General features: G+C 34.3%; 1 protein-coding gene across 5 annotated transcripts in view; it reads right to left on the reverse strand.

The window, feature by feature from the left end:
- Window positions 1-26,420, reverse strand: part of LOC149776022 (tyrosine-protein phosphatase non-receptor type 4-like) — a 284,029-nt gene that overhangs the window by 71,097 nt on the left and 186,512 nt on the right. For all 5 annotated transcript variants that reach the window (XM_089941773.1, XM_089941770.1, XM_089941769.1 and 2 more), the window contains one exon: window positions 16,084-16,234. In XM_089941773.1, coding sequence (XP_089797899.1) covers window positions 16,084-16,234 — 151 coding nt within the window. The remainder of the gene's footprint in view (window positions 1-16,083; window positions 16,235-26,420) is intronic.

Here is a 26,420-nt window from a genome sequence, read left to right on the forward strand (position 1 = left end):
GAACACTGAATCAGACCATCAACAAATACATTTTTTAAGCCATCCAGAATTTATTTCCCATGTTCCAGTGGTTGTTAAATAATTGTTGATCTCTCTCGCTTGTATTATTTACAATAAACATTTCTGTGAGAAATGAAATTTTCATACTATTTCTGTGATTAGCTTCATTCCTGAATAGATTTCCATCAAAAATGTGGAAAAGACACCTATTATTAAGAGAGAAATGGAACCTGTTTATGAAGTGTAGTCAATGTAATAAATCAATAAATGGCCTAATTAAGATCACAAGTGTATCAAATTAAATTTCACATTCTTGTTAATCATCTATCAGCAACATTTAGCAACCTAGATAAAATAATTCATCTAAATTTGTGGGAAATACACTAGTATGCATATTATTTATCATATCGAAGTAATATTTTACTTTCACATTATGTGCATACACCCCTATCGTAGATTAAAACTTGTCTTCTATACATAGGCTATTTTTGCATGGAGATAAAAGCAGGCTTAATTGAGCATTTATGAAGTCTAGAAGCCAAAAACAGGCTTAGTGGGGTATTATGGGAGTTCATTATACACCGGAGGCTCAACTGAGTCTGATATTGCAAATGTGGCAGACAATGGTCAAAACTGGAGATTTAGTGGTTATGTAGAATGATGATTTTAATAGCAATTTTAACACATTAACAGCTATATTATGAGCTACAGTGACCCCCAAACCCCAGTTGTAATAAGACAAATACTCTACAATGAAGGACACCCCTATCTGAGTATTTAGCTGAAACTGATGGTATCTGATGTGCTGTTTAAACTGAACTTGATGCTGTACTGGCATTCTCTGTAGGAATGCAAATGCTTAGACCTCACTGCTGAGAAAGCCACCTATGACTCAGTTTTGATACAGCATGTCCTATAAAACATTTGTACAAAATTTCATTAAAATTTCATCAGCCATTCTGGAGAAGTTCTCAAGGTCTTCTACCTGAGTTGCTTTAGAAGCCACACCTATAATGCTAGGGCAGCCACCATGGGCACGATTATAATAGAGACCAACAAAATATGTGTACCTAATGTGATAAAAATTGGTTCTTATTCTAGTAGACCAACAAGTAGATCTCTGCGTTTTTCTTCTTCTGACATTTCTAGTAATGGATAAAAAAATATTTTAAAAAAACTGAAATCTATTTGTCGCTCTAATTCTGAAAAAGTTGACAGTAGATTTTTATAAAATGGTTTCTGCTGAAACCACATCATTTGTGGGAAAGCCACCCTGCTAATAAGTTTAACCAAGCAGACAAAATTTTTACACAACAAGTCCTGAGAGTAAGTCAAAGTAGGTTTTCCACTTAGCTGATATTAAGGAAGCTGTACCATTGCTTGTGCAGTTGACATGGACAGATTTTAACTGAGACTGCCCTGAGAAATATTCCTATCAAGTTTGATAGATATAAACAAATGGCTCAGCTATTCTTGAGAAGCTGAAAAAGGCTTTCCATGTGGTTGTTATGGAAGTCACACCTGAAGGCATGGTGAGTTACCTGAAACAATTTGGGTCAAGCACAAAGCAGCTTATCTAGATGTAAATCAACTAATAATGCATATAAAATGTCTAAATGTGTTCAGATTTTGTGAGTCCAAAGTTGCCAGCATACTGTTACAAGCAATGTCCATCTTTAAAGATGGCACAAGCAATTAAAATAAGCAATGCAACTGCAAAAAGTTCTAGATGGTCATTGAAATTTTAAAAGATAGTACATTACTGGCATGAGAATACCTACATTCAAACACAGCCTTATAACTTAATGCAAACAGATTCATCAATCAGAAGACCTCACGGCTTTTCTACCACAAATCTGCCTAAAATAATTGATTGGTATAACAAATGGAGAAAATGCTGGAAAAAAATGGTAGAGAACTCTAAAATAATAGTGTACTAAGAGCATTATCATAACTTTATGGATTCACATAAGTACGACAATAGCATACTAAGAGCATTATCATAACTTTATGGAATTATTCACACAAGTACGACAATAGCATACTAAGAGCATTATCATAACTTTATGGAATTATTCACACAAGTACGACAATAGCATACTAAGAGCATTATCATAACTTTATGGAATTATTCACACAAGTACGAGAAAGGTTCTGAATCAGCTCTAACTTGGAAAGAGAAACTAATGAAATGTTTCAGCTGAAAAGCTAGCTCAATACAGTTGCCCCTATAAACACTATCAGTGTGTGATGTAACACGACATCATTCATGAACAGAGGGGGCTTCGGTAATATTTCCATGGAGTTTTTCTAATCACTGGTGGAAAGGCTCAATGCTCAGTAAAGGTTTTCAATGCTCAGGAAAGCATTTCAATGCTCAGTAAAGGTTTTCAGTGCTCAGTAAAGGTTTTCAAGGCTCAGTAAAGGTCTATTCCAACAATAATTTTAAGCAAGGAGCACTGAAATATTGACATGTGATTTCTTAATATAGGTGACCTTTAAGGCAGATTCAACTATATATTAGAAAATAAAAATAAAATCTACAGCACTACCTCAAAATAAGTCCCTTCTATATAACACAGTTCCTGTTACAAGGCAAGTATGGTCAATGATCTCATTTCATTCACTGGTAGCAAAGGTTTTTTACCATATAAACCTCCTTATAGGTCTAACTCCACAACGCACACACCCAGATCTGCCATCACATCATGTGCTGGCATATCTGGGTCTGTGCAGTTTATTATGAGTAATTAGTGAAACAAACAACATACACCTTGGTCTGCACGTGTATTATGCTGTGGGAGATGATGATCTCTCTTGTTTGCAGTTTCATGTACTTCATTATAAGATATTATCACTTTCAGGCAATATCATTATAAAGCAGTCTAACTCTAAGGCAGTATAATACTTCATTGCCTAAGAGTCCCTCTCCTTAATTTCAAGAGAGCATTGCACAATGCATGGGAAAAACTTGTGGTAGTGAAGTTGGCTTGTAAAGAGATCAACTAAATATCAAACTTCATTTGAGTGATGTGAAAGCTTGCAAATTATCTTCAAAGAGACACGTCTTAAGCTGGTTTTATATACCTGCATTTCCAATAGGCTAGTTATTTACACAGCCTGAATGCATTCTGTGATATTATGCTGAAAGATGAAGCAATCGTTTTACAGAAATGCAAATTCATTACAACACTGCTTATGTTCACAACCTGCAGACACCAGTGATACCACTGATTGGAATCAAATATGGAGTGTAAATGAACAACCACAATGTTAATTTCAAGGACTTACATAACTAATTCAAACTTGGCTCTTTAGTAGATTGGTGTGACTCCAATTTCTTTGCACAGTGCATATTTAGATTTGAATTGAATCAGGTGCAGTGAAGCCACTTTAAATATTTTTAACATCTGATAAAGCAAATATGAAAAACCTTTTTTAAAAATTAAGTCAAATTTCAATGCCAAATGAATGCAATTAGGCTAACAAATAGAAAAAGCATTCTGGACTTAGTCTCCACAATGAATGAAAAATACATGTAATTAAATTCCAAAATCACTTTTTAATATCACAAACCCTACCCTCTCCAGGTACAAAGGACAGTATTGTATGCTGAATAATTTCCAAGAATATGTAAAACTATCAATCAATCAACTGATTAATCAATCAGCCAAATCATGATGTGTCACATGTAAGTCAGGTCTTTCAACCATCAAACCCATCTCATTAGATCTTCGTCTTGAAAAACAAATTCCCATAAAGTTTCTTCTAATGCATCTGAAAAGTAATAGAGGTCCTGCCTATGGTTAATGACAGCTCAACAAAATACAATTCATTTTGTTTTAAATTTACAAATATTCAACATGTTCAAGATAAATCATCAATTAATGCTTGTAGTAAATAATTGCTCCCAAGAAGTCATCAAGTGTGCTCTCTTACTGAAGTTTTGTATGCAGCAATATGTTTCTCTCTGTCTCATCAGCAGCTGAATCAATGACAGGAAATGTGTCACTTACCAAACATGGCTATGCTTCCCAACAGAAGAATCTTTCAGGAGTGCTCATTATGAAATTTATATAAAAAAGTCAAACAGCTGCCATCTTTTGCAACTCTGCAAGCCTATAAGATTCTATTTCTCACATGAAAATAATGCACAACATTTATACAATGAAACTGCAAATTAGTGAAGTGAAATGACCATCACATAGTATGACTTTAAGGAGATGTTATGTGGTAAGAGAGAAAAAAATATATGGGTTTATGAGCTTAATGGGATGATGTAGTCAAGTGATAACAATCTAGAATTTAATATATGAATTTCTTTGGCCTCAAGGGCTAGTAGATTGAGACATAATAGTGTATCCTGAAGGGCTAGTAGATTATGACATATACTAATGTATCCTGAAGGGCTAATAGACTGATACATATAATATTGTTTCCATAAGGGCTAGAAGATTATGACATATACTAATGTATCCTGAAGGGCTAATAGACTGAGGCATATAATAGTGTATCCTAAAGGGCTAGTAGACTGATACATATACTAGTGTATCCTGAAGGGCTAATAGACTGATACATATACTAGTGTATCCTGAAGGGCTAATAGACTGAGGCATATAATAGTGTATCCTAAAGGGCTAGTAGACTGTTACATATACTAGTGTATCCTGAAGGGCTAGTAGATTGATACATATACTAGTGTATCCTGAAGGGCTAATAGACTGAGGCATATAATAGTGTATCCTAAAGGGCTAGTAGACTGATACATATACTAGTCTATCCTGAAGGGCTAATAGACTGAGGCATATAATAGTGTATCCTGAAGGGCTAGTAGATTGATACATATACTAGTGTATCATGAAGGGCTAGTAAATTGAGACATATACTAATGTATCATGAAGGCTAGTAGATTGAGACATTTAAACCAGTGTATCCTGAAAGGTTAGCAGACTGAGACATATACCAGCATTTCCTGAAGGGCTTGTAGATTCAGACATACTAGTGTATTATGAAGGGTTAATAGACTGAGACATATACTAGTGTATCCTGCAGTGCTAGTAGATTTTTACATTTACTAGTGTATCCTGATGGGCTAATAGATTAAGACATTTACAAATTGGTATCTTCACTAAGCCTTACTACAAAACACTGACTGATGACAACTGAAACTTTCAAAACCACTGGTTATTGAAATCAGAACAAGAGTCTTTTGATGGGACCGGCCCTCTACTGGGAGAAAAGAATTTCCATGAATTCAAGCTAAGACAATCTCTTCCATTTTACCCCTAAGTGCTGAAACCATCTCTAACATTATTCACTGACAGGATTTTTCAAACTACCTGCAGGGGTAGACATAGTGGATGTCAGATTGGCTCCATTTTCACTTAGGATGGAGTAGACATCAGCAAAGTCTTTTGGTCAAAATGTCATTTCATAGTTGTCATCCATTCAGGAAGAGTAGTGACAACAAGATTTCATAACAGCTGTCACTGAAGCCATATTGGATTAGGGCAAAACTAGGTATCATAAGAAGTCTGTTGATGAAAACCCCAATTTGGGAGTAGAGATAATATTTTCAAGATAGCCAATATAGTGGCTATATTGAGGGTTAGTCATTTTCATTCATGACCAAGAAGACACCACAAAAACTCTTCCAATGAAAACCAAGTGTCAAAATGACTTTCCCTTTAAGAGCAGCAAACACAATATTTTAAACATGGCCACATATTGGATATCAGATCAGTGACATTTTAACTTAAGATTAACAAATCATTATAAGAAATTTGTATGAAAACCCATATCTGAGATGACCATTCATTCAGGAGAAGTGGTGATAATGAGTTTTTCAAGCTGGCAAATCTGGCAGCCATATTATACAAAAGATAAGCACCATTTTCATATAGTATCAAGCAAATATCATAAAAAGTCTTTGGGTGAAAACCACATATCAATATGACTTTCTATTCAGGAACAGTAGCAATAAAAAGATTTTCTAGATGACTGCTATGATCCAGGCCATACTGAATGTTATCCAAGCCAATACCGAATGTTATCCAGGCCATACCGAATGTTATCCAGGCCATACTGAATGTTATCCAGGCCATACCAAATGTTACCCAGGCCATACTGAATGTTATCCAGGCCATACTGAATGTTATCCAAGCCATACCAAATGTTATCCAGGCCATACTGAATGTTATCCAGGCCATACCAAATGTTATCCAGGCCATACCAAATGTTACCCAGGCCATAGTGAATGTTATCCAGGCCATACTGAATGTTATCCAGGTCATACTGAATGTCAGATTGCCATGATTTTCAATTTAGGACCAAGCAGACATCATAAGAATTCTGTTAGTGAAAATCAAATGTTGATATAACCATACATTTAGGAGCAGTAGCAATAACAAGATTTTAAAGATGGCCACTGTGGTAGCCATATTGGATGCTGAACAGCACTATTTTCATTTAGGACTAACCAGACATCATAAGAAGACTGCATGCTGATATGACCATACACTGAGGAGGAGTAGCAATAACAAGATTTTCAAGCTGGTTGCCATGGTAGCCAAAATGGACTCATCTGATTGGCACTGTTTTCATTAAGGACCAAACATATATCATAAAAAGTCATTTAGTGAAAACCCCATGTTCAAATGACCATCCATTCAGGAGTAGTAGCAATAATAATATTTTCAAGAAGCTGTTGTGGTGGTCATACTGGATGTCAGATCAGCACCAATTTCATTCAAGAAAAAAATGCAACTCATGCCGTTATGACCATCCATTCAGAAGGAGTAGCAAAATCAAGATTTTCAATATGGCTGCTCTTGTGGCTATATTGGCTCTCTGAATGGCACCATTTTCATTTTGGACCAAGCTGAAGTCACAAGAAGTCTTTTAGCAAAAAACCCATGTTGATATGACAATCCATTCATAAGGAGGTGCAATAACAAGATTTTAATGCTAAAAACTGCAAATCAAACATGAAATTTACTCTCCTTGGGCTAGTGAATTCCCACTAATTTCAAACCCTGCCCTGGGGATTGAAAATATCTGCTTGTCCAGGGAAGCCAGTACATGACATTTTACTTGCCCTGCATAAACTCCCACTCAACCACATAATTATATATATATATATATATATATATATATATATATATATATATATATATATATATATATATATATATATATATATATATATATATATATATATATATATATAAGAGCAATGACAATGTTAACAACCTAAATATAATCATGTAAGGTTGTTTTCTGGAACCTATATTGTGTCTTTTCTAGGATCAGATGCAACTGTTACAAACTGAAATGAGAGCTCTACCTTTGGTAAGAATTTATTAGTATTGAAGACAGAGAAAGTGAAGTGCTTGTATGAGCTAAATCACAACAAATTTAAAACAAACTGGAAAATTCACTCGACCATCATAAAGTTTCATTCAGTATTACAACTTGGGTGAGTGAATTTTCAACCCCTAAAACCCTCATTATTAATTCCACTTAAAACAACAGCAGAAAGAGGATTAATACACACATCAATTTCAAAACTCGGCATCACAAGCAAACAAAATACCAGATTCTTGTTTGTCAACAAGACACACATTTTAAATCCCACATAAAATTACCTGTCTCTCATTTGAGTAATTGACCACAACTTGCTTAGGGTTTACAGGCTACAAGGAAAAGCAAATCCATAAAGAAAGAAATCTCTGGAAAATATCAGCCATCTTCTTTCTAAATACACTTGTAACATCTAAATGGAGAGACTGACAGTTTGATACATGTAGTTATAATACCACCTTGTACAAAAATAAACAGACTTTATAACTCCTGCAGCTACCATAACTTTAAGATATTGCAATCATGGGCATAATCACAAACCAACCGAGTGAATTCGTAGGGTTCAACAAGACAGAACTGAAAACGAGGGTTGAAGCCAATGGTCAAAAATATGTTTTTTTAAAGGTTCTAAGATCAGCAACAACCACCCCATGTTCTCAAAGACTGTTATTGCTGCAGACAACATTGACAAAAGATCTGTATGGCTGCAGATATTGAATTATTGAATTATATTAAACAGGCATTGTGAAGGTGTCTTGCAGTGAGGCACTGGGTGGAGTTTGTGTTTTTTATAGCTTCTTTATATCAAATAACTTAAGTGTCACTTCATTTTTAATTTAGAAAGGCAGAGTTGAGAAGTACATGCATATTATTTTTTCAATTACAAGATGCAAAGCACCAACTTCTTCCATAATAAAAAAATAGCTAAACTATTTCCTTGGATAATTTATCATTCAAATCTATAAAAAGGCTGTACTTATTTTTATGTATTATACACAGGAAAGATTGAGCCCCTCCCCCTTTAGTTTTCATGTACCTGTACCTAATGGCATATGACATGATACATGTAGTTATCAGGTCTAATCAGTTCTTCCACATCTACTTTGCATTTAATTCATTTAATCTAACACCTCTGCAGACAGGTATTGCATCATTTCATTTTTGAACACCTGCATTTTTTCAAGGTCTCTTTCTGGCCTGTCAACCTGTCCTTCAGTCAAGTTCTGTCAACAGGTAGTTTTCATATGAGGTCATAAACATACATAATTAAATTCCCTGAAATCACTGTCAAACAATCTTAATGTCCTTCTCTCATAACAAATGCAAGGTGAAACTGAAACAATGAAACAATATCAGATATCAAACAGCTCATGTGTCTTGCAAAAAATGTAACAGAATTTTAAAAAGTATGTAACTGACACATGAAAGATAAACCACATTTCATTGGTATTTTTTCTCTCACAAATTATTGTAATTCCTCTCTATAATAATGCTACTGAACCATTCTGGACATGTAAATGCATGAATCCCCCTAAATTTAAGGACTTCCTCTTAACAAGAGGCTCAAGACAGACTGATATGGCTCACAGAGGTAGATGACATTATGTCCACTTCTGAATGCCACATTACTATTGCTAGTGTTATATATCTTCTTTCCAAGACCACAATCACTTTCTCTGAATTAATGGGATCTCTCCCTGCCCTAGGGACTAGGTTCTGATTCATAACAACACCCTTAGTGTACATACCCTTCCCTGGTATTATAAAGGAGGTTTATGTGTGCAGTCAGCATGGATTCTGGGTCCATCCTTTGATGCAAAACTCTTGGAATAATAACTTAGAAACCATCGAGACCATACCCGACAATCTACAGAGAGTGTTAGAAGTCTGAGGAGGGGAGGAAAGGAGGAGGAGAGAGGTGTGGCTATATTGTGATATCATACATATTGAGAATAAAAATGAGTTATCTACTCATATAAAACTATTTAAAAATGTCTGCACAGAATGACTGAATAGAAGACAGGAATGTTTTCTTTGAATACATTTCCAGACCTGCCAACCCTGACGAGTCCATCTCAGTAAGGCAGTTGATTTTTTTCCCTAAGACTGACCAGATTTCAGTAAGGTGTAACAAAATATCAGTAACTGCTACTGTAATGCTGGAAAACATAATTAAAAGTCTGACACATCAACAATAAACATTATGTTCAACTGAAAAGTTTATAAAGTACGCATATTTACCACTAGTACTGTGGCACAAACTCTAGTTATTAACCCTATGCTGCTCAATGGCTCGTTGCTATCTCTTAACTTGACATAATTCTTGGAAATTCTTTTCCGTTTCACATGAGGGCAATCATATCTCCCGCCACGAGACATACTCAAATTGGCACGTGCTGTCCAATAAATGTAATTGTGTCCTTTCCAGAATCTGAATACTCCTTTTTATTTTTCTGTGTTGATTATTAATACTTTTCCAGAAGCTTATTTTCCCTTTCGTCTTAAGCATAATTCACTTTCTGGAAGCCAATTTAAAAAATTATATCATCAACAGTTTGATCATGCAGATGCTTCGCATGAACAAACAGGTGCATATTAAAGCATCTGGGGTACTGTTGTAAAGTTAGTCTGGTTCCCTGACTAATTTCACCAATTCTAAGATGAAACCCAGATCCAAAATAAAACACGGATAAACCAATTATCCAGATTTTTTGGCAACAATCATTTTTCTGTAGTTTTTGCTAGTATGCCTTAAGTCCGTATTTTAAGGGTAACTTTTGTAAGACTTACAGCAAAATCATAAGAGTTGTCAGGTCTGCGTTTCATACACTTGCAAACAAACAAATAGTTGGTGAACTTAGCATTGTTGAATATCATCATCACACACATGTATGTGCCTATAATCAAAAACTTACGACATAGACATTAAATAGTACAAAAACCACCAAGTTTCTGTCTATAAAATCTAGTGGACAGTGGAATACAGTTATAATTAGTTGCAGTTTTTGCGTATATGCCATAACACGAGGTGACATGCCAAAAACAAGAATTGTGACTCCCAAACCCCGTCACTGTCATATTTAGAAAAACACAATTTGCAGTAGTCTTTGGAGGAGAAAAAAAAATAGGAAGATATATTTTCTGACCACCACTATACATGTCTGTAGTGCATTGTCTGTGTAAACCTCAAATAGTCCTGCTCGTAGCCAATGTAAAACAACAAACAGGGCAGTTTATGCTACAGATTATCACAGAGGGAATTAAATTAAAAGATAAGATGTTCGGAGATAAGCAACTATACCATTTCACAAATTACTTAAATGGTTGAAAATAACTGACTGGAAATCATGCAAAGTCTTCCCCATGTCTATATGACCTTCTGATCAAGTAGAGATGAGATAACGAGATGTTCAAGATGGCTGCCAACAGGGTCATGGTAGATAACAGATCAGTATTGTTTTAATTAGGGCCAGCTAGACATGGTATGAAGTCTTATAGTGGAAACCCCATCCTGATATCACCATCCATGTAGGTGTAACAATGACAATATTCTGCAAAAGCATGATTGTATTCTATATTAGATAGACATTTACGTGGGGAAACTAAACACTTGAATGGCTAGGTTGAATAGATGGGATAAATGTATGTCATATCCGGTTTTGGCATGCGGAAACTACCGATTGTTTACGGAGATTGCCGAATAATTTTTTCATTTAAAAAAGCAGAGTTTTAAGTCTAATTCAACATTTTTATGGTGTGCATATATAATCAATGTGTCTTGTTTATAACTATAATAATATCACACGTTTGTACAATATAGGTGGCCAGTGACCTTTAAACATATCATTCATGGCAATAATGTGTTAACAAGTTTTGTTTTCTTCAAGGTCTCTCAAACTAATTGGGTTGTTAAACAACAGTGTTCAAAACATTTAACATGGTATCAACCAAGCTGTCAGCCAATTAATTAATCTATTAAGTGATGGTTATCTTGGACCATCTTACAATTTAATTGTCCTTAAATGCCCCAAAGGATAGTTAAACATCAGCACTAATCAGGATTGCTGTTTATACAGTAAAGCTTGTTTGCTGTTTATAAAGCTACGGGTGGTGGGCATATATCATGGTACTGAAGATAGAATTCCTTGTCTGACAGATAAAAGTAAAAGATCTCATTTTATCACTGGTGGCAATCTGTAAATTAATGTTGTATTTTATAATCTACCCATGTATTTAATGTTATTAATGGGTACTGCCAAAAGTAATGAAAAAGACATATGCTGTGAAGACTGCTCAGTGACACAATCAATCATTTAATTAATCTAGGTAATCACTAATATTGTTGTTTTAAACTCAACTGATAAATGAAACATAAAAACAGTTCACAAAATATAGCATAATGTAATATTGGACAAAAATTGGTATCTCTTTATCAATATGCTCCACGTTATTGATAATGTTACTTCAAAACAAAACAAAAAACCTTTGAAATAAATCGGTTCTCATTCTTTTAAAAAGAGGTCACAGGAATAACACACATATAAAATGTGATTTAACTGGTTAATATGGCAAACAAAATCAACATAAGAATGAAACGAATCTAAAAGATAATTTTCTTATGCCATCTGTATTCATATTTACAGTATTACTAAAAAGCATATCATTCCATATAATTCCAACATGCATACAATTTTAGCACAAATTTTGTGAAGAAACAAAAATCTCAATAAAATATTTTCACAAAACAGTATATAATATTTTATTACACAATAGATAATCGTTATGATTTAATGTTGCCAATTCAATAAAATTTCCAAAATGACCAAATACCAATATGATGTGTAATTCCCCAAAACTAATAAAACTTGATATGCCACAACTGTCACACAATAGGAAATTATATTTTGTTTATTTCAAAATATTGTTTTCAAAACATAATAAAGCAGCCAACAAAAAAGTACATTATTCAAGAATAAATATGAAAATAATGAAATCATAAGTTACTTATGGAACATTTCTTCTCACAATGATTTTGACTGTTCATTTTTACATTTTCCATCAAATTCTAACACCTTGCTTATTAAAGTGGGAAGAATTTAACGGAAAAAAACCCAACAGATTCTTCAACACGTGAAGTTAAGATTTCCATGCTGAACAGTGAAATGCCCGCCCATGAACAGCATATGACAAATAAATTAATTTTCAAAAAACCATATCTATGACTGATATAAACATGTACCAAATGAATACACTTAATGTTGTATGCCTTTTTATCCAATGCTGAATTTGCTGATCAATTAATATAATGGGCGTTTCCATTTTGTTGCAAATTAAAATATTGCTTTATTATTTAACAATACTACTTATGATTGCTACTGTGCATCCCCACATGTGTTGCCCATATGATGACACAGGTAAAACCAGCCCAAAACAAAAAATACATGATGACTTCTAAGTAATGTGCAAATAACCTATGTCCAATTTGAATTAATTTTTGGTCTTGTCCTTCTTAAGAAATATACTATAAATTTTTTTCCAGTGACTTTTCATTGCTTTGGACAATCACTATAGTCCTTTATCAGGGTGGGGGTGGGGGGGCAATTATCAATTATTCTACCTCCTTAGTTGGTCTCTACTGCTCAGTAAGAATACAGGTAATGCAACTGAAGGATTCATATTTTGTTCTTGCTCTACATGTTTTTCTGATTATGGGAAGTTCCCGGATGTCTTAACATTTAAAATAGATTAGGCATCACTGAATATCAAACTTTGCTCTTCCTCATATTTTAGTTCAATAAATTTATTCAATATTACCAACAATTCATCTCTTTTTATGCTATTTGAAAACACTTTTTTAGATAATTAATAAAAACTATCTTTAACTCTGTGGAAGGAACTGTTGGAGACAATTTGCAAGAGAGACAACTCTAAAATTATAGATATACCTTACAAGACTGGAGTGATGTATTTGCCTCCCTTGGTATACTAAAATTCAAGTTAAGATGTACGTTTCTCAACAGAATCCCAAGTAAATTTATAGACTATGAATCACAAATGTTTAAAGATGAATTCCATAAATAATAAACTTAATGTTTATTGATAATAATAATTGTGGTATATAACGAATTTCCTCAACACTATCTATCCCACTATTTAAAAACTTCCCATTGTTTAGCTGTGGTTTTCCTGTGTGTGTGTCCGTGTCATAGACAGGGAGATCGCAACAGAGAAACTAAATCACTGTCAAAAATGTACAGTGTACACAAGTTTCAGGAAAGGTTTATTTTCTTGTTCATTTGGTTATTGGGTGATTATTCTTAATGGGTTTTTTGATTGCCTTTTTGGAGGACAATAGGGATGACGGTTCTTGTACCACTAACTGGTTTCAACTTAACGAAAAAAAGTATTCTTCCACTTTTTCAATTATTATTTTTATTATTATTATTATTATTATTATTATTATTACTATTATTATTATTATTATTACACAGTTATACATGAAAAGAGTTGTACAGTGGAAAACTTAATTTTAAACCTAAAAGTACAGCTTTACGATGAAATGGTAATTATGAAGAAAATATTAGTTAAGAATGGTTAATGACTGAATTTGACTGAAGCCAGATCCAGGAATGGAAAATACTGCACTGCAGTATTTTCTGGTATACTCCATAACAAGCATGTCCATAACAGGTAAAATTTTGTAACTACATTAGAAACTCAAATTCAAGTTTCCTCAGACCATTCCCACCTCCTTTTAGATAATTTGCCATTTATGTTGGGATCGAGAGTGCATTGGGTATCAAAATGTTGGGATTCATCAAAACTGTGTGGTGTCATAGCATAACAAATACTGAGCCTAGCAAATTTAAATAGCATTGCATTAATCCTTACATGCATGAGATCAACACGATCATGATTAATCTTCTCAGAAATTGCTAGATGAAACTACTGTTGACAAAATTTGACCTGGTTCTGTTCATTTTCCATTGCTAATCACATAAGTACCGAAATCTCACAGCCTGTATGTCCATGACGATATTCACACCATACCAACAAAAATCCCAAATCTCACAGCCTGTATGTCCATGACGATATTCACACCATACCAACAAAAATCCCAAATCTCACAGCCTGTATGTCTATCATGATATTTAATTCATACCAATCAAACAAAAAAAATTTGCCTCACTAGGCCTAGCAACTCGGGATGCAGTTGCAGATGGCACACATGCTAATTTTCCTATCAAAACTGTAGTAGAAGACTTGCCGAAATCATGTGACCTTTTCCTTTCCGTTACGACAGATTATGAGTAAATGTACTTAACTCATTAACAACCTCTGGGATCTACAGTTTGCATCCTCGATTTTCTTGAAACCTGCAGTCCAGTTAAACTTGCAAAAATTGGGAAATAGCCTGCAACACTTTGTCTCTGCAAAAGTGCATCCCAATCTGCGAAAAATATTGCTCATGAATTGCAAAAGAAAGATAACTGCAACACTTTTGTGCAGAAATCAGTAAATTATGCTGTGTATTTTGTGTTTTCTTCTTTCAAATTTTGCTCCCAAACTAATCACATCAATGTAACTGTGGTTCTGATCAGTCACATGACCAATGTCATCTCATGGGATCATGAGGCACTTAATGGGGGAAGTGAAACTAGAAACATTGCCCTGTCACAACAACCTGGAAAGAGTCAGTTTCATCATGCAGACAGCAAAACGTAAACACAACAATAAATATAATCGATAACACCAGGTCAAATTTTTTCAATGCTTTAGTTTCATGCTGAAGTAACAAATGATATGGTGCACATTTTTGGGAAAAGGGATTATCTTAGTTTCAATCTGTTAACATTCTGATTTACCATATATACTCATAAGTCAAGTCCAACTGCAAACTGCACAGACCCAGATCTGCCATCACATAATGTTCCAGCAGATCTGGGTCTGTTAAGTTTGTTAGGAGTAATCAATAGAACAAACAACATAGACTCTGATCTGCAAGCACATTATGCTATGGCAAATCAGGATATTTGTTCGTTTGCAGTTTGACTCAACTTATAAGAGAGTATATACAGTATGGCCATTTAAAGAAGGCTTCCTAGTAAACTGCTACCTTATGCCGTCATCATGTGGTTTCAATGAATGACAACTTTTTAATAGGCATTGTGCTCTGACATATTACCCGAACATCAATGTCAAAATGTCTAAAATGGGGTCAAAAAAATCAGAAGAAGCTATAGAAAATGTAGTAATAAACTATTTACAGGGCAATGTTCAACTGTATACTGTATGAAACATGGTGTTTAACTTATCAGAAGATCTACATGTAATACTCGTTCTTTTGATGTGCATGCACACGCGCACACACACACACACACACACACACACGCACGTGGAGTCATAGTACCTCAGTCGCTAGAGCATCAGACTCATAATGCAAGGGTTGCTGGTCCTTGGTTGGTTGCCTCTGTACATCCTTTGATACTGGACTTCACTCCATATCCTCATCATCATACAGTCAATAATATTACATGTGTCATTAAGATCATTACACCCACACCCACAGACACACACACACTCACACACAGTCCATTCTTTGGAGAAAAGAAATAACAGAAATAGGGGACCAGTCTAATTACAATTCTGTTTTAGGAGCCACTTTGAAATCTCTTGGGGGAGAGGGAGGGAGATATTATTAATAATGAAAATGGTACTTACCAAGTAGTCATTGTAGACAGGGAGGGAGTCAAGGGTTCTTTCTTGATTATGGTTTGGGTCCTTAATACCATTGATGTTGGGAACATTGACAAATTTTGTGGGGATTGGATATGTATCTCTCTTAGCCTTGTGTGCTTCAAAACCTCCATCGCTGAAAAAGAGACATGTGAAGATCATGCCCAAATGAAAAATGACAAACAGAATGTCATGACCATGCCCAAATGAAATACTCATTAACGTGAACATGAACAAATTCTGCCAAAGTAAGTAATACCTAGCAAACTGCATAAACCAAGAAGTGTCATCACATTAGGCAATGGCAAATCTGGGTTGGTGCAATTTGCATTTGGACTTGACTTTTAAATTTGTAAACTCGGTACATATATAGGACAATGAATAAAAGTAGCCCGTCAACATTAAATCTAAGCCAAGGAACATTCAACTACATGTCAATATGGTATAAAGCCTAAAAAAAGTAAAGTTTATGGTACAATAATTTGGATTAATCACAGCGTGTAAATGCTTTTGACATAATGGAACTTGTGAAAGGTATATATCAGCTGAAATGGAAGCTACTACAAGTGTGCATCAATTTATACCTTTGGTTGGTTCTGTTACAAACAAATCTTACTGGCTTGCTGATTATTTTGGCAGGGAAATGTCTTTATAGGAATAAAATCTGATTGGCTCACTGATTATTTTGGCAGGGAAATGTCTTAATAGGAATAACATTTGATTGGCTCACTGATTATATTGGCAAGGAAATGTCTTATAGGAATAAAATTTGATTGGCTCACTGATTATTTTGGCAGGAAAATGTCTTAATAGGAATAAAATCTGTTTGGCTCACTGACTATTTTGGCAAGGAAATGTCTTATAGGAATAAAATTTGATTGGCTCACTGATTATTTTGGCAGGAAAATGTCTTAATAGGAATACCATTTGATTGGCTCACTGACTATTTTGGCAGGGAAATGTCTTAATAGGCATACATAATTTATAAAGTAATGTATGTCATTTATGTGTCTGTGTTGAGCTGTAACTGCTTGTCACACTTCATAAATGCTTCTGAAATAAAATCTATCAATGAAGGACATAAATATATTTTAACATTACACTGACATAAAGCCATTGTGTCTTCTGGTGTTAAACCCTTTGTGTACTTCAGAAAGAAAAGATTAAAACCTGACACTGACTTTAATGCATCTTACACTCTATCAATAGTCTAATTATAAAGGAAAAACTAAATAAGCATGAAATATAAGAAAGATGGGGACTTCAAGTGAACACAATGCAAAAAAAAAGCTTTAATAAAAACTCAACAAAACTGTACTTGAAAAACTAACTACTATGTCTTACTGTTCCACAAATGCAGGTTAAAAAAGATGTACACACACACACACTCACTCACTCTCACTCTCTCTCACACACACAAACACACACAGTGTTAACACACACACACACACAGTGTTAACTGTCATATCTAGCCATAAAAGTGATAGATCTGGACAGATGATTCAGTGATTTCATAATATTTCATTAGGTATAAATCTGTGTGGGATTACATTAGGTACAAATCTGTATGGACTTTATGACTGCTACAAGCCACAAATTTCTGTATCCAACCAACAATTATTCCTCTGTGGAATGACCTGACCCCTTCCCTAACCTAATTAAGAACTGCTAAAAAATGCTTTATTTTGAAAAGCCATGCAAATTTATACCCACCACACTTGACAGAGACATAGAATATTCAGAGGTCTAATTGACAATAAGAACAAGCTATCAACAAGAGGCCCATGTGTGCCTGAGATTGCTCACCTGCTGAAATCTGTCTATAAGCAAAATGCAACAGCAGTTGCCCAAGAATTATGGACAAGCAGAATGCTTTCTGCAGAAATTTCTTTAATTTGGCAGATTACATACACTTTTATGAAAACCATCGTTTCAAATTTGTTTCATTTGTACATCTTCATTAACATCTGAAAAGCCTCTATGCCAGGAAAATTTCTGACAAAGATGGAAGCACGTTTCTGGATAAAGCTGTGTAAATGCTTTTCTATCCTTAGTAACTGTGACAATATTGGATGATGAACCTGCAATCTGGCATCATTTTCATAAATTTGTGTAAATGCTTAGTAACAGTGACCATATGGATGATGAACTTGCAATCTGGCATCATTTTCATAAATTTGTGTAAATGCTTAGTAACTGTGACCATATGGATGATGAACTTGCAATCTGGCATCATTTTCATAAATTTGTGTAAATGCTTAGTAACTGTGACCATATGGATGATGAACTTGCAATCTGGCATCATTTTCATAAATTTGTGTAAATGCTTAGTAACTGTGACCACATTGGATGATGAACTTGCAATCTGGCATCATTTTCTTAAATATGAAAGGGCCTAAAGTCAGCAAACTTTCTATAAAATGTCCTCCAATTCTGCTCGATAAACTCTGAAAAAAACTCATTTAAATTTATTAATTTTTTTAGTAGTGACAATATTTTTGGGTGATTGGCATCATTCATACAAACTTGAAAGACCTAAGAAAGAAAAGTGTATGTCAATTTAGATAAAATTTGTTGAGTGGCATTTAAAAAGTCATTTAAACCTGAACTGCTTTGTAGAAGTGTATTTTTTCAGTGGTCAAAGTGTACAAGTCTGGGTGAATTTTGCAAGTCAGCTAGCTCTGTCTGAAAGGGTGACTTCTTGTCAGTGAGTCAGAGTTGAATTTGGGAAAAAGATAAGCACAACTGGATCGTTAGATAGATAGGAAGATAGGAATATTAACAACCAAGAAGGTCCTATTGGTTTGATATACTGATCACAATCATTCAAGGGCTTTTTTAAATTGCTGGCATGTAGCAAAAATGACAACATATTTTACACAGTAAAACTAACACCTACCAAGAATTGTGTGAACAGAACACCAATGTCCCACCTGTGCCTGAAAACTCCCTTAAATGTAAAACTTAACCAATATAAAAAATGATTGGCAGACATACATACAAACATATGGACAAGGGTAAAACCCAGTCACTTTCATGGTGGGACATAAAAATGATTAAGTAAAACCTGATATAAGAGACGACTGATTTTAAAGATCACCTGTTATTTTTGACCAGATTTTTAACACAGAAATAAACTTTACAAAATAACCTCCTGGCCTCTAATGAGATACTACCTGTCATAAAAGACGACATTTTGTTGGCAGAATGGGTGGTTTGTCAAGATGGGTTTCAATACATTATCATGATAAAGTGACGATCGGATGATGTCAATAAGCCATTACTTTGTGCATAAACTGAATTTTACACACTTTTTAGTATGTCACAAAAAAATTGTTCACATGTGTAACTATAATGTACTAATACTATTTCTAAATAAACTACTCAAAGTTCAACAGCTCCTCTTAAAATTTCTTGTATTTTGTTGCTTACACTTACTATATGACAATTTAAGGCAGCTCCCATGCTGTGTGTTTTTAAGCTCAACAGTCAAAAACCTCAGCTGACAAAGAATTATTCAGTGTATTTAATTGTCTCCACCATTCTAGACCAAAATCCAATTTGAAGCAAATATGTATACTTGATACTTGTGTTTCTGTGTACACATCAAACATTTATAGGCTGAAGTCTGTAATAGTTAATTTATAAGAATCAGTCAATTGCAAATAGGTACATACTATTCAGCACTTGGGAGGTGGGAGCAAATTAAGTATTCACAGACCTATTATCTTATAAATATACATGGAGAATACCTGTAATATAGACTCATCTCAATGGTTAATACTCTTCCAACAAAGAGTCCCACAAAGGGACAGATGCTCTACTGGCATAAAAGAATTTCTAGGATTCAAGATAAGATCATTTCTTTCTTTTAATCACGGTGCATTGAAACTATCCTTCTTTAGTGGACAAATTGGATGTCATATTAGCACAATTTTCATTTAGGACAAACATTGGCATCATAAGAAGTCATCTGGTGGAAACACAATGATTTTCAGTTTTGGAGCAGCAACAATAACAAGATGTTCAAGATGGATGCCATGATAACTATATTTCATAGTAGATGGGCATCATTTCCATTTGGTAATAACTAGACATCACAAAGTCTTTTGGTGAAAGCTCGATGTTGGTATAACCAGTCATCTAGAAGTAGTAGTCATAACAATATTTTCAAGATGTGGCTGTCAAATTAGAAAATGGATTGGCTCCATTTTCATCTACAACCAACTAGACCTCATAAAAAGTCTTTCGGTGAAAACCATACGCTGCTGTAATTATTCATTCAGGAGAAAGTTATTTTCAAAATGACCACTGTGGCAAGCATATTGAATGTCTAAATGGCAACATTATTACCAACCAGACATCATCATAAGTTGTTAGCAAAAAATCATGTTGATATGATCATCCATTCAGAAGTAGTGACAGCAATATTTTCAACATAGCTGCTATTATGGCCATTACTGGACATATTAAGACAGACACCATTTTCAGTTTGGGCCAATTGTACATCATAAGAGGTCTTCTGCAGAAAACCTCTTGGCAATATTAATTTTCATTCAGGCTGATTAAAAATAACAAGATTTTCAAGATGAACACTGAGGTAGCCATATTGGACGTCAGATCAGACTCTTTTTGAGTTGAACCATCCAGACAACAGAAGATGGCATATAGTGAAAATTCCTCATTAATATGACCACAAGAGTAACAATATCAAGATTTTATAGTAACCGCATCCCCTACTTGTTGAAAAATGTATCATGCTTGCCCACAGGCAATTGAAATCTGTATTATGCTTGCCCCATGGGCAATTGAAAAAAGTATTATGCTTGCCCCTGGGCAATATTATTGGACTCATACTATACTAGAGCTTCACTTTTTGATGCAAAACCCCCAGAAAATACCAAAGGAAGAGAAAACATTATCTACAGATAGATAGTAAGAGGGAATCATGAGAAATAAAGGGTTAGTTTCCATGGAAATGAAGTGGTCTTGATCTGCTGTCAATTAGGAAAGGAAGATAATAGATTAAGATTTTCCAATTTAAATAGCAACTACAGGAGGGTATAAATAAATTGTCAACACTTAAAAGGACTGGAATACACAATGTATAATATCGTAGATCTGCTTTCAGGAGACTATCCAGGAATATTACATATCTCAGATCTGCTTTCAGAAGGCTACGGTATCCATTTACATAACGATGCAAACTCTGGCATAACTTGACGACAGTTAATGACACTTCAAGATTCAGTTAAGTGAAGGCTGGGGCACAAATTCATTCCAGTGCTAAACATCACTGAGTCTATACCCACACACGCACATTCAAACTGGCTCGTAGTACGTAAGTAGCTTTGATCTACTGGCTTCCTCCATTGTTATACAGACTGTAGATATTTATGAGTGGTAGATCTGATCACCATGAGAAGATTGGTTCTAAATGCACACTTTATTGCCCTCCTGCAGATATATTCTGTGTCATGTTGTAAATTTGATCTCTCTTCAGGTAAGAACTGCAGAGACACAAGTTGAAATGTTAAAGTATATGTGAATGACTGCCTCATAAATTATCTGCTTGAATGTGTTCACAAAGTGCAAAGTAGTTGAAAATGTGTCACAATATTAGTGTCCCACAGAATAATTCCATATTTCATTAAACTAATGCCCATCCCTAACAAACAGTCAGTCCACTGCCTTATTTTTGTAAACCTTCTGCAAGGAAACCAGAGCTGATTTTGAAGATGGGTAAAAATATGCCCCAATGCTTCATTTTCCGAATAGAAGATTGCATCAAAAAATGAGATACAAAACAGATTCTGATATACATGTAAATGGAATGAACAGTTGCTGTTGCTGTTGTTGTTGTAGGGTTTAATGCCATTTTTCCAGCACAAAATAGGCTAACATGATGGCCAGTATAAATGTTGGAGGAAAAACCCAGGAAAATCCAGGAAAGAACCAATGACCCACAAGAAGCTACTGGCAAGCTTTCTCACATGGCCACATAAGCCGAGCCCGAGATTTGAAACTATGCAGACAGAGGTGAGATGGCAGTTATCCATAACGGTGAGCATTTTAGACCACTTGGGGCCCCCTGGAATGAACAGAAAATCCTACACTGACAAAATAGCATCCAACTTTGGTTCTGAAGATTGCATTATTGTAAAATAAAAATATATTCAATGTTCTTTGCAGAATAGGACACTGGTGCTTTCTCAGTCTAATGTCTGCATCAATTTGCATTTTAATGATGCCTATCTGTTAGAAAATTGGAATGTTTCCAGGGCATTTATTAGAAAAAATATATTTAAATGTTCTGCTTGTAAACCATTGTACCTTCCCTTTATATCAACCATGTCATGATGTACCTTATTTTATATAAACCATGCTTCCCTGTATGTAAACCATGCTATGGTGTACCTTCCCTGTATGTCAACCATGCTATAGTGTACCTTTCCTGTATGTCAACCATGTTATGATGTACCTTCCCTGTACGTAAACCATGCTATCATGTACCTTCCCTTCATGAAGACCATGATATGATACATCTTCCCTTTCTATGTGTGGGTGTGGGTGTGATTTGGATTTTTAACGCAGCTTTAACAATTTTTCAGTCATATCACTATGATTTACACAGTGTGGCAGTTTATTGTGATGTCTAGCACTGGGGCATCATGCCACAGACATGTAGCATCATGTCTTTTTCTACAAACCATGCCATGATGTACCTTCCCTGTATTATAAACCATACCATGATGTCCCTTCACTGTATTATAAACCATGCCATGATGTACCTTCCCTGTATCTAAATAATGCTATAATGTACCTTCCCTGTACAGGCTTCTAAAACCTATGGTCCCTTTAACATAAAAATGTCACACCAAATCATATTATTTCTGTTGGTAATAATATAAACACCACCAACATCATTGCTGACATGGATATTAAATAACACTATAGGATTTTAAATTTGGATAAGTTATGTTAAATGGTTTATAAGTGGTCTCATAATGTAATGATACAGACTCCATCGGAAATGTACCAGTGGTCAAGGTCAAATTTTGCTACTGACTTTGGCTGCTCCTAAACCATGTCACTACTGATCGAAGCAAAACCTTGTGCCGATCATGACAATAATGATACCCTTTGCACACTTGACATCATTTTTAAGTGAAGACATTGCCAAGTTACTTAAGAGAAAATGAGCTCATTCATGGCATCATGTCTCGTTACAAGGTCTTCACAGGACTCACTTTGACTGTTAAACTATGAAAATGTATAAAACAAGTCAGAGGTGAGGGTAATATTTATTATTTTATTTACTTTTTTCCTTTCATCTCAATCTCAGTAACAGATCTTTCTTAAGTATTAATTTACAAAAACTGAATTACCATTTCCAGGGGCTACAAGCTATCATTTGTAACCAGATTTTCCATAACCAATCTTTCTTCCAGGTAATTTGACTGTGATTTGAAAAAATAAAAACATTTTGGTGTTACCAGCAGTCATTTATTACCAGATCCTTCTATCTGAGTTTTCTTACACAATAATGTAAAGGAGACTTTAATGAACTGTAGCACTTTCTGGGCTACAAGCTGTCCTTTAGGACTAGATTCTTCATAATGTATCTTTCTTGGACAGCAATTTAACTTGAATTACCACATTTTGGAGTTACCTGCAGTCATTAACGACCATATTCACCATAACACATCTTTCTTGCACAGTAATTTAACTTGAATTACCAGCTGAAGTTACCAGCAGTTATTCATGACCCAATTCTTCATAACACATCCTTTTTACACAATTACATCCCTTGAATTACCACTTTCTGGAGTTACCAGTAGTCATTTATGACCAAATTTTTCATAACACATCCTTTATACACAATTACATCCCTTGAATTACCACTTTCTGGAGTTACCAGTAGTCATTTATGACCAGATTTTCATTCAGAGGTCAAATGTATTATATACCCATAATTTACTGACTTCTACTGTGCGACCAAGAGATCATTATTGCTGGCAAAATGGCAGTCTCTCAAGGCTGCGATTTTACTGTACCCAACAAAAATGAATTGCTCCTTAAGTGACAAATAAAATGTGCAAATATTGTCTACAGTACACAGCAGGATGTATTAGGTTTTGCACTTATAAGAACAGCTGAATCTAACTTTGGTTCCCAGTGTCAGCATTTCATAAAAGAAAATCTGCACCAAAGTCAGACTGCAAAAGCCAATCTGCAGATTCAATATAATTTACTGCAATCGGTGCAAAAGTCTGCACCAAAGCCAGATTGCTAAAGCCAGTCTGCCAGTCTGCAGATTCAATACAAATCTGCAACTGGGGCAAAAATCTGCATCTTTGGTATGCTTTTCTTTTACTGTCTCACTTTCTTGTCTTTCCATGTTCCATGTGGTATATGCATGCAAAGCATAATGGGTGCAAAGTTTGTCAAACAGAAAAAAGAAAAGATTTAATGATATGTTTGTGTATGCAATTAACATGCAATCATTACTAAAAATGTTTAACAATTACCTTCATTTTTATCTGTTAATAATAACCTTCATTTTTATCTGTTTAATAATCACCTTCATTTTTATCAGTAAATAATAACCTTAACTTTTATCATTAAAAATAACCTTCATTTTTATATGTTAATAATAACCTTCATTTTTATATGTTAATAATAACCTTCATTTTTATTGGTTAATACTAACCTTCATTTTCATTGGTTAATAATAACCTTCATTTTTAACTGTTAGTAATAACCATCATTTTTATTGATTAATAATAACCTTCATTTTCACCAGTTAATAATAACTTTCATTTTTTATCAGTTAATAATAACCTTTGTTTTTATCGGTTAATAATAACCTCCATTTATATCAGTTAATGCTAACCTTCATTTTCATCTGTTAATAATGACCTTCATTTTCATCTGTTAATAATGACCTTCATTTGCATCTGTTAATAATAACCTTCATTTTTATTTGTTAATAATAACCTTCACTTTTATCTGTTAATAATAACCTTAATTTTTATCTGTTAATATTAATAACCTTCATTTTCATCTGTTAATAATAACCATCATTTTCATCTGTTAATAATAACTTTCATTTTTATCTGTAAATAATAACCTTCATTTTTATCTGTTAATATTAATAACCTTCATTTTCATCTGTTAATAATAACCTTCATTTTATCTGTTAATAATAACCTTCATTTTTATCTGTTAATAATAACCTTCATTTTTTTCCTAAAGATAATGGCACTACACATATAGAGTTTAGATTTAGTGTGTGTGTGTGTGTGTGTGTGATTTGGATTTTTAACATAGCTTTAACAATTTTTCAGTCATATCGCTATGATGTCTGCAGTGTGACAGTTTATAGTGATGTCTAGCACTGGGGCAACATGCTGCAGGCATGTAGCATGATGTCCCACCCAGTCACATTATCCTGACACCAGGCCAACCAGTCCTAACACTAACCTCTTAATGCTGAGTGCCAAGCAAGGCAACTATTAGTACCATTTTTATAAGTCTTTGGTATGATTCAGCCAGGGATTGAGCCCACGACCTCCCATATTCAAGGCAGTCGCTCTAATCACTAGGCCACAAGAGCAGTCAGTTTAGATTTAGTACCAACCCTGGTTAATTAGTTTGAGTAACAGATTATAAGCCTGCAAATTTTCATGTTTTCAAAAATTTCAAGCTTGAAAACAGATTTTAAAAATAATTTGTAGAATTTCTTATATCCATTATTTAAAAACTCATCTTGAGGTAAATGAAAATAAATATATCCAGGATTGAATTAAAATCTTAGTCCCCCACAAGAAAATTAAATGATCAGTCTTTAAGTCATCTTAAACTTAACATTTGTATGAACTTATGTACTAAAACAAAATCAAATCAAATCTGTTTTGTATAGCACCCTGTACTTTCAGTCATAAATATGCATGCCAAACACAAATCAATTGTGAACAATTTAAATTACGTGATTTAAGTATGTCTAATCCAATTTGGAGAGACATGGGTTTCAAAATCAAGATACAAGTTGATAGAAACAGATCTCTTGAAACCTTTCAAAGCTGTCACAAAAGCAAGGTAAAGCTGAGGTATGGATTGGGGCATTTAATCAAAATACAAGGCCTGCAGACCAAGTTTCATTGCATGTAGAAACACCAGTAATCTCCTGTCATTGGAAGATTATCAAGTCAAAATATAACCCCAGTTTTCCTACACAATGATACAAGAACAGAGAAAATATATAAATCATGCTACCTTTCTTTTTGTGTATTACTTTTTTAATTTTAAAAAATTTAAAA

The sequence above is a fragment of the Sinohyriopsis cumingii genome, chromosome 18 (genome assembly GCF_028554795.1).
Source record: "Sinohyriopsis cumingii isolate HCF-2022 chromosome 18, ASM2855479v2, whole genome shotgun sequence".
NCBI lineage: Eukaryota > Metazoa > Mollusca > Bivalvia > Unionida > Unionidae > Sinohyriopsis > Sinohyriopsis cumingii.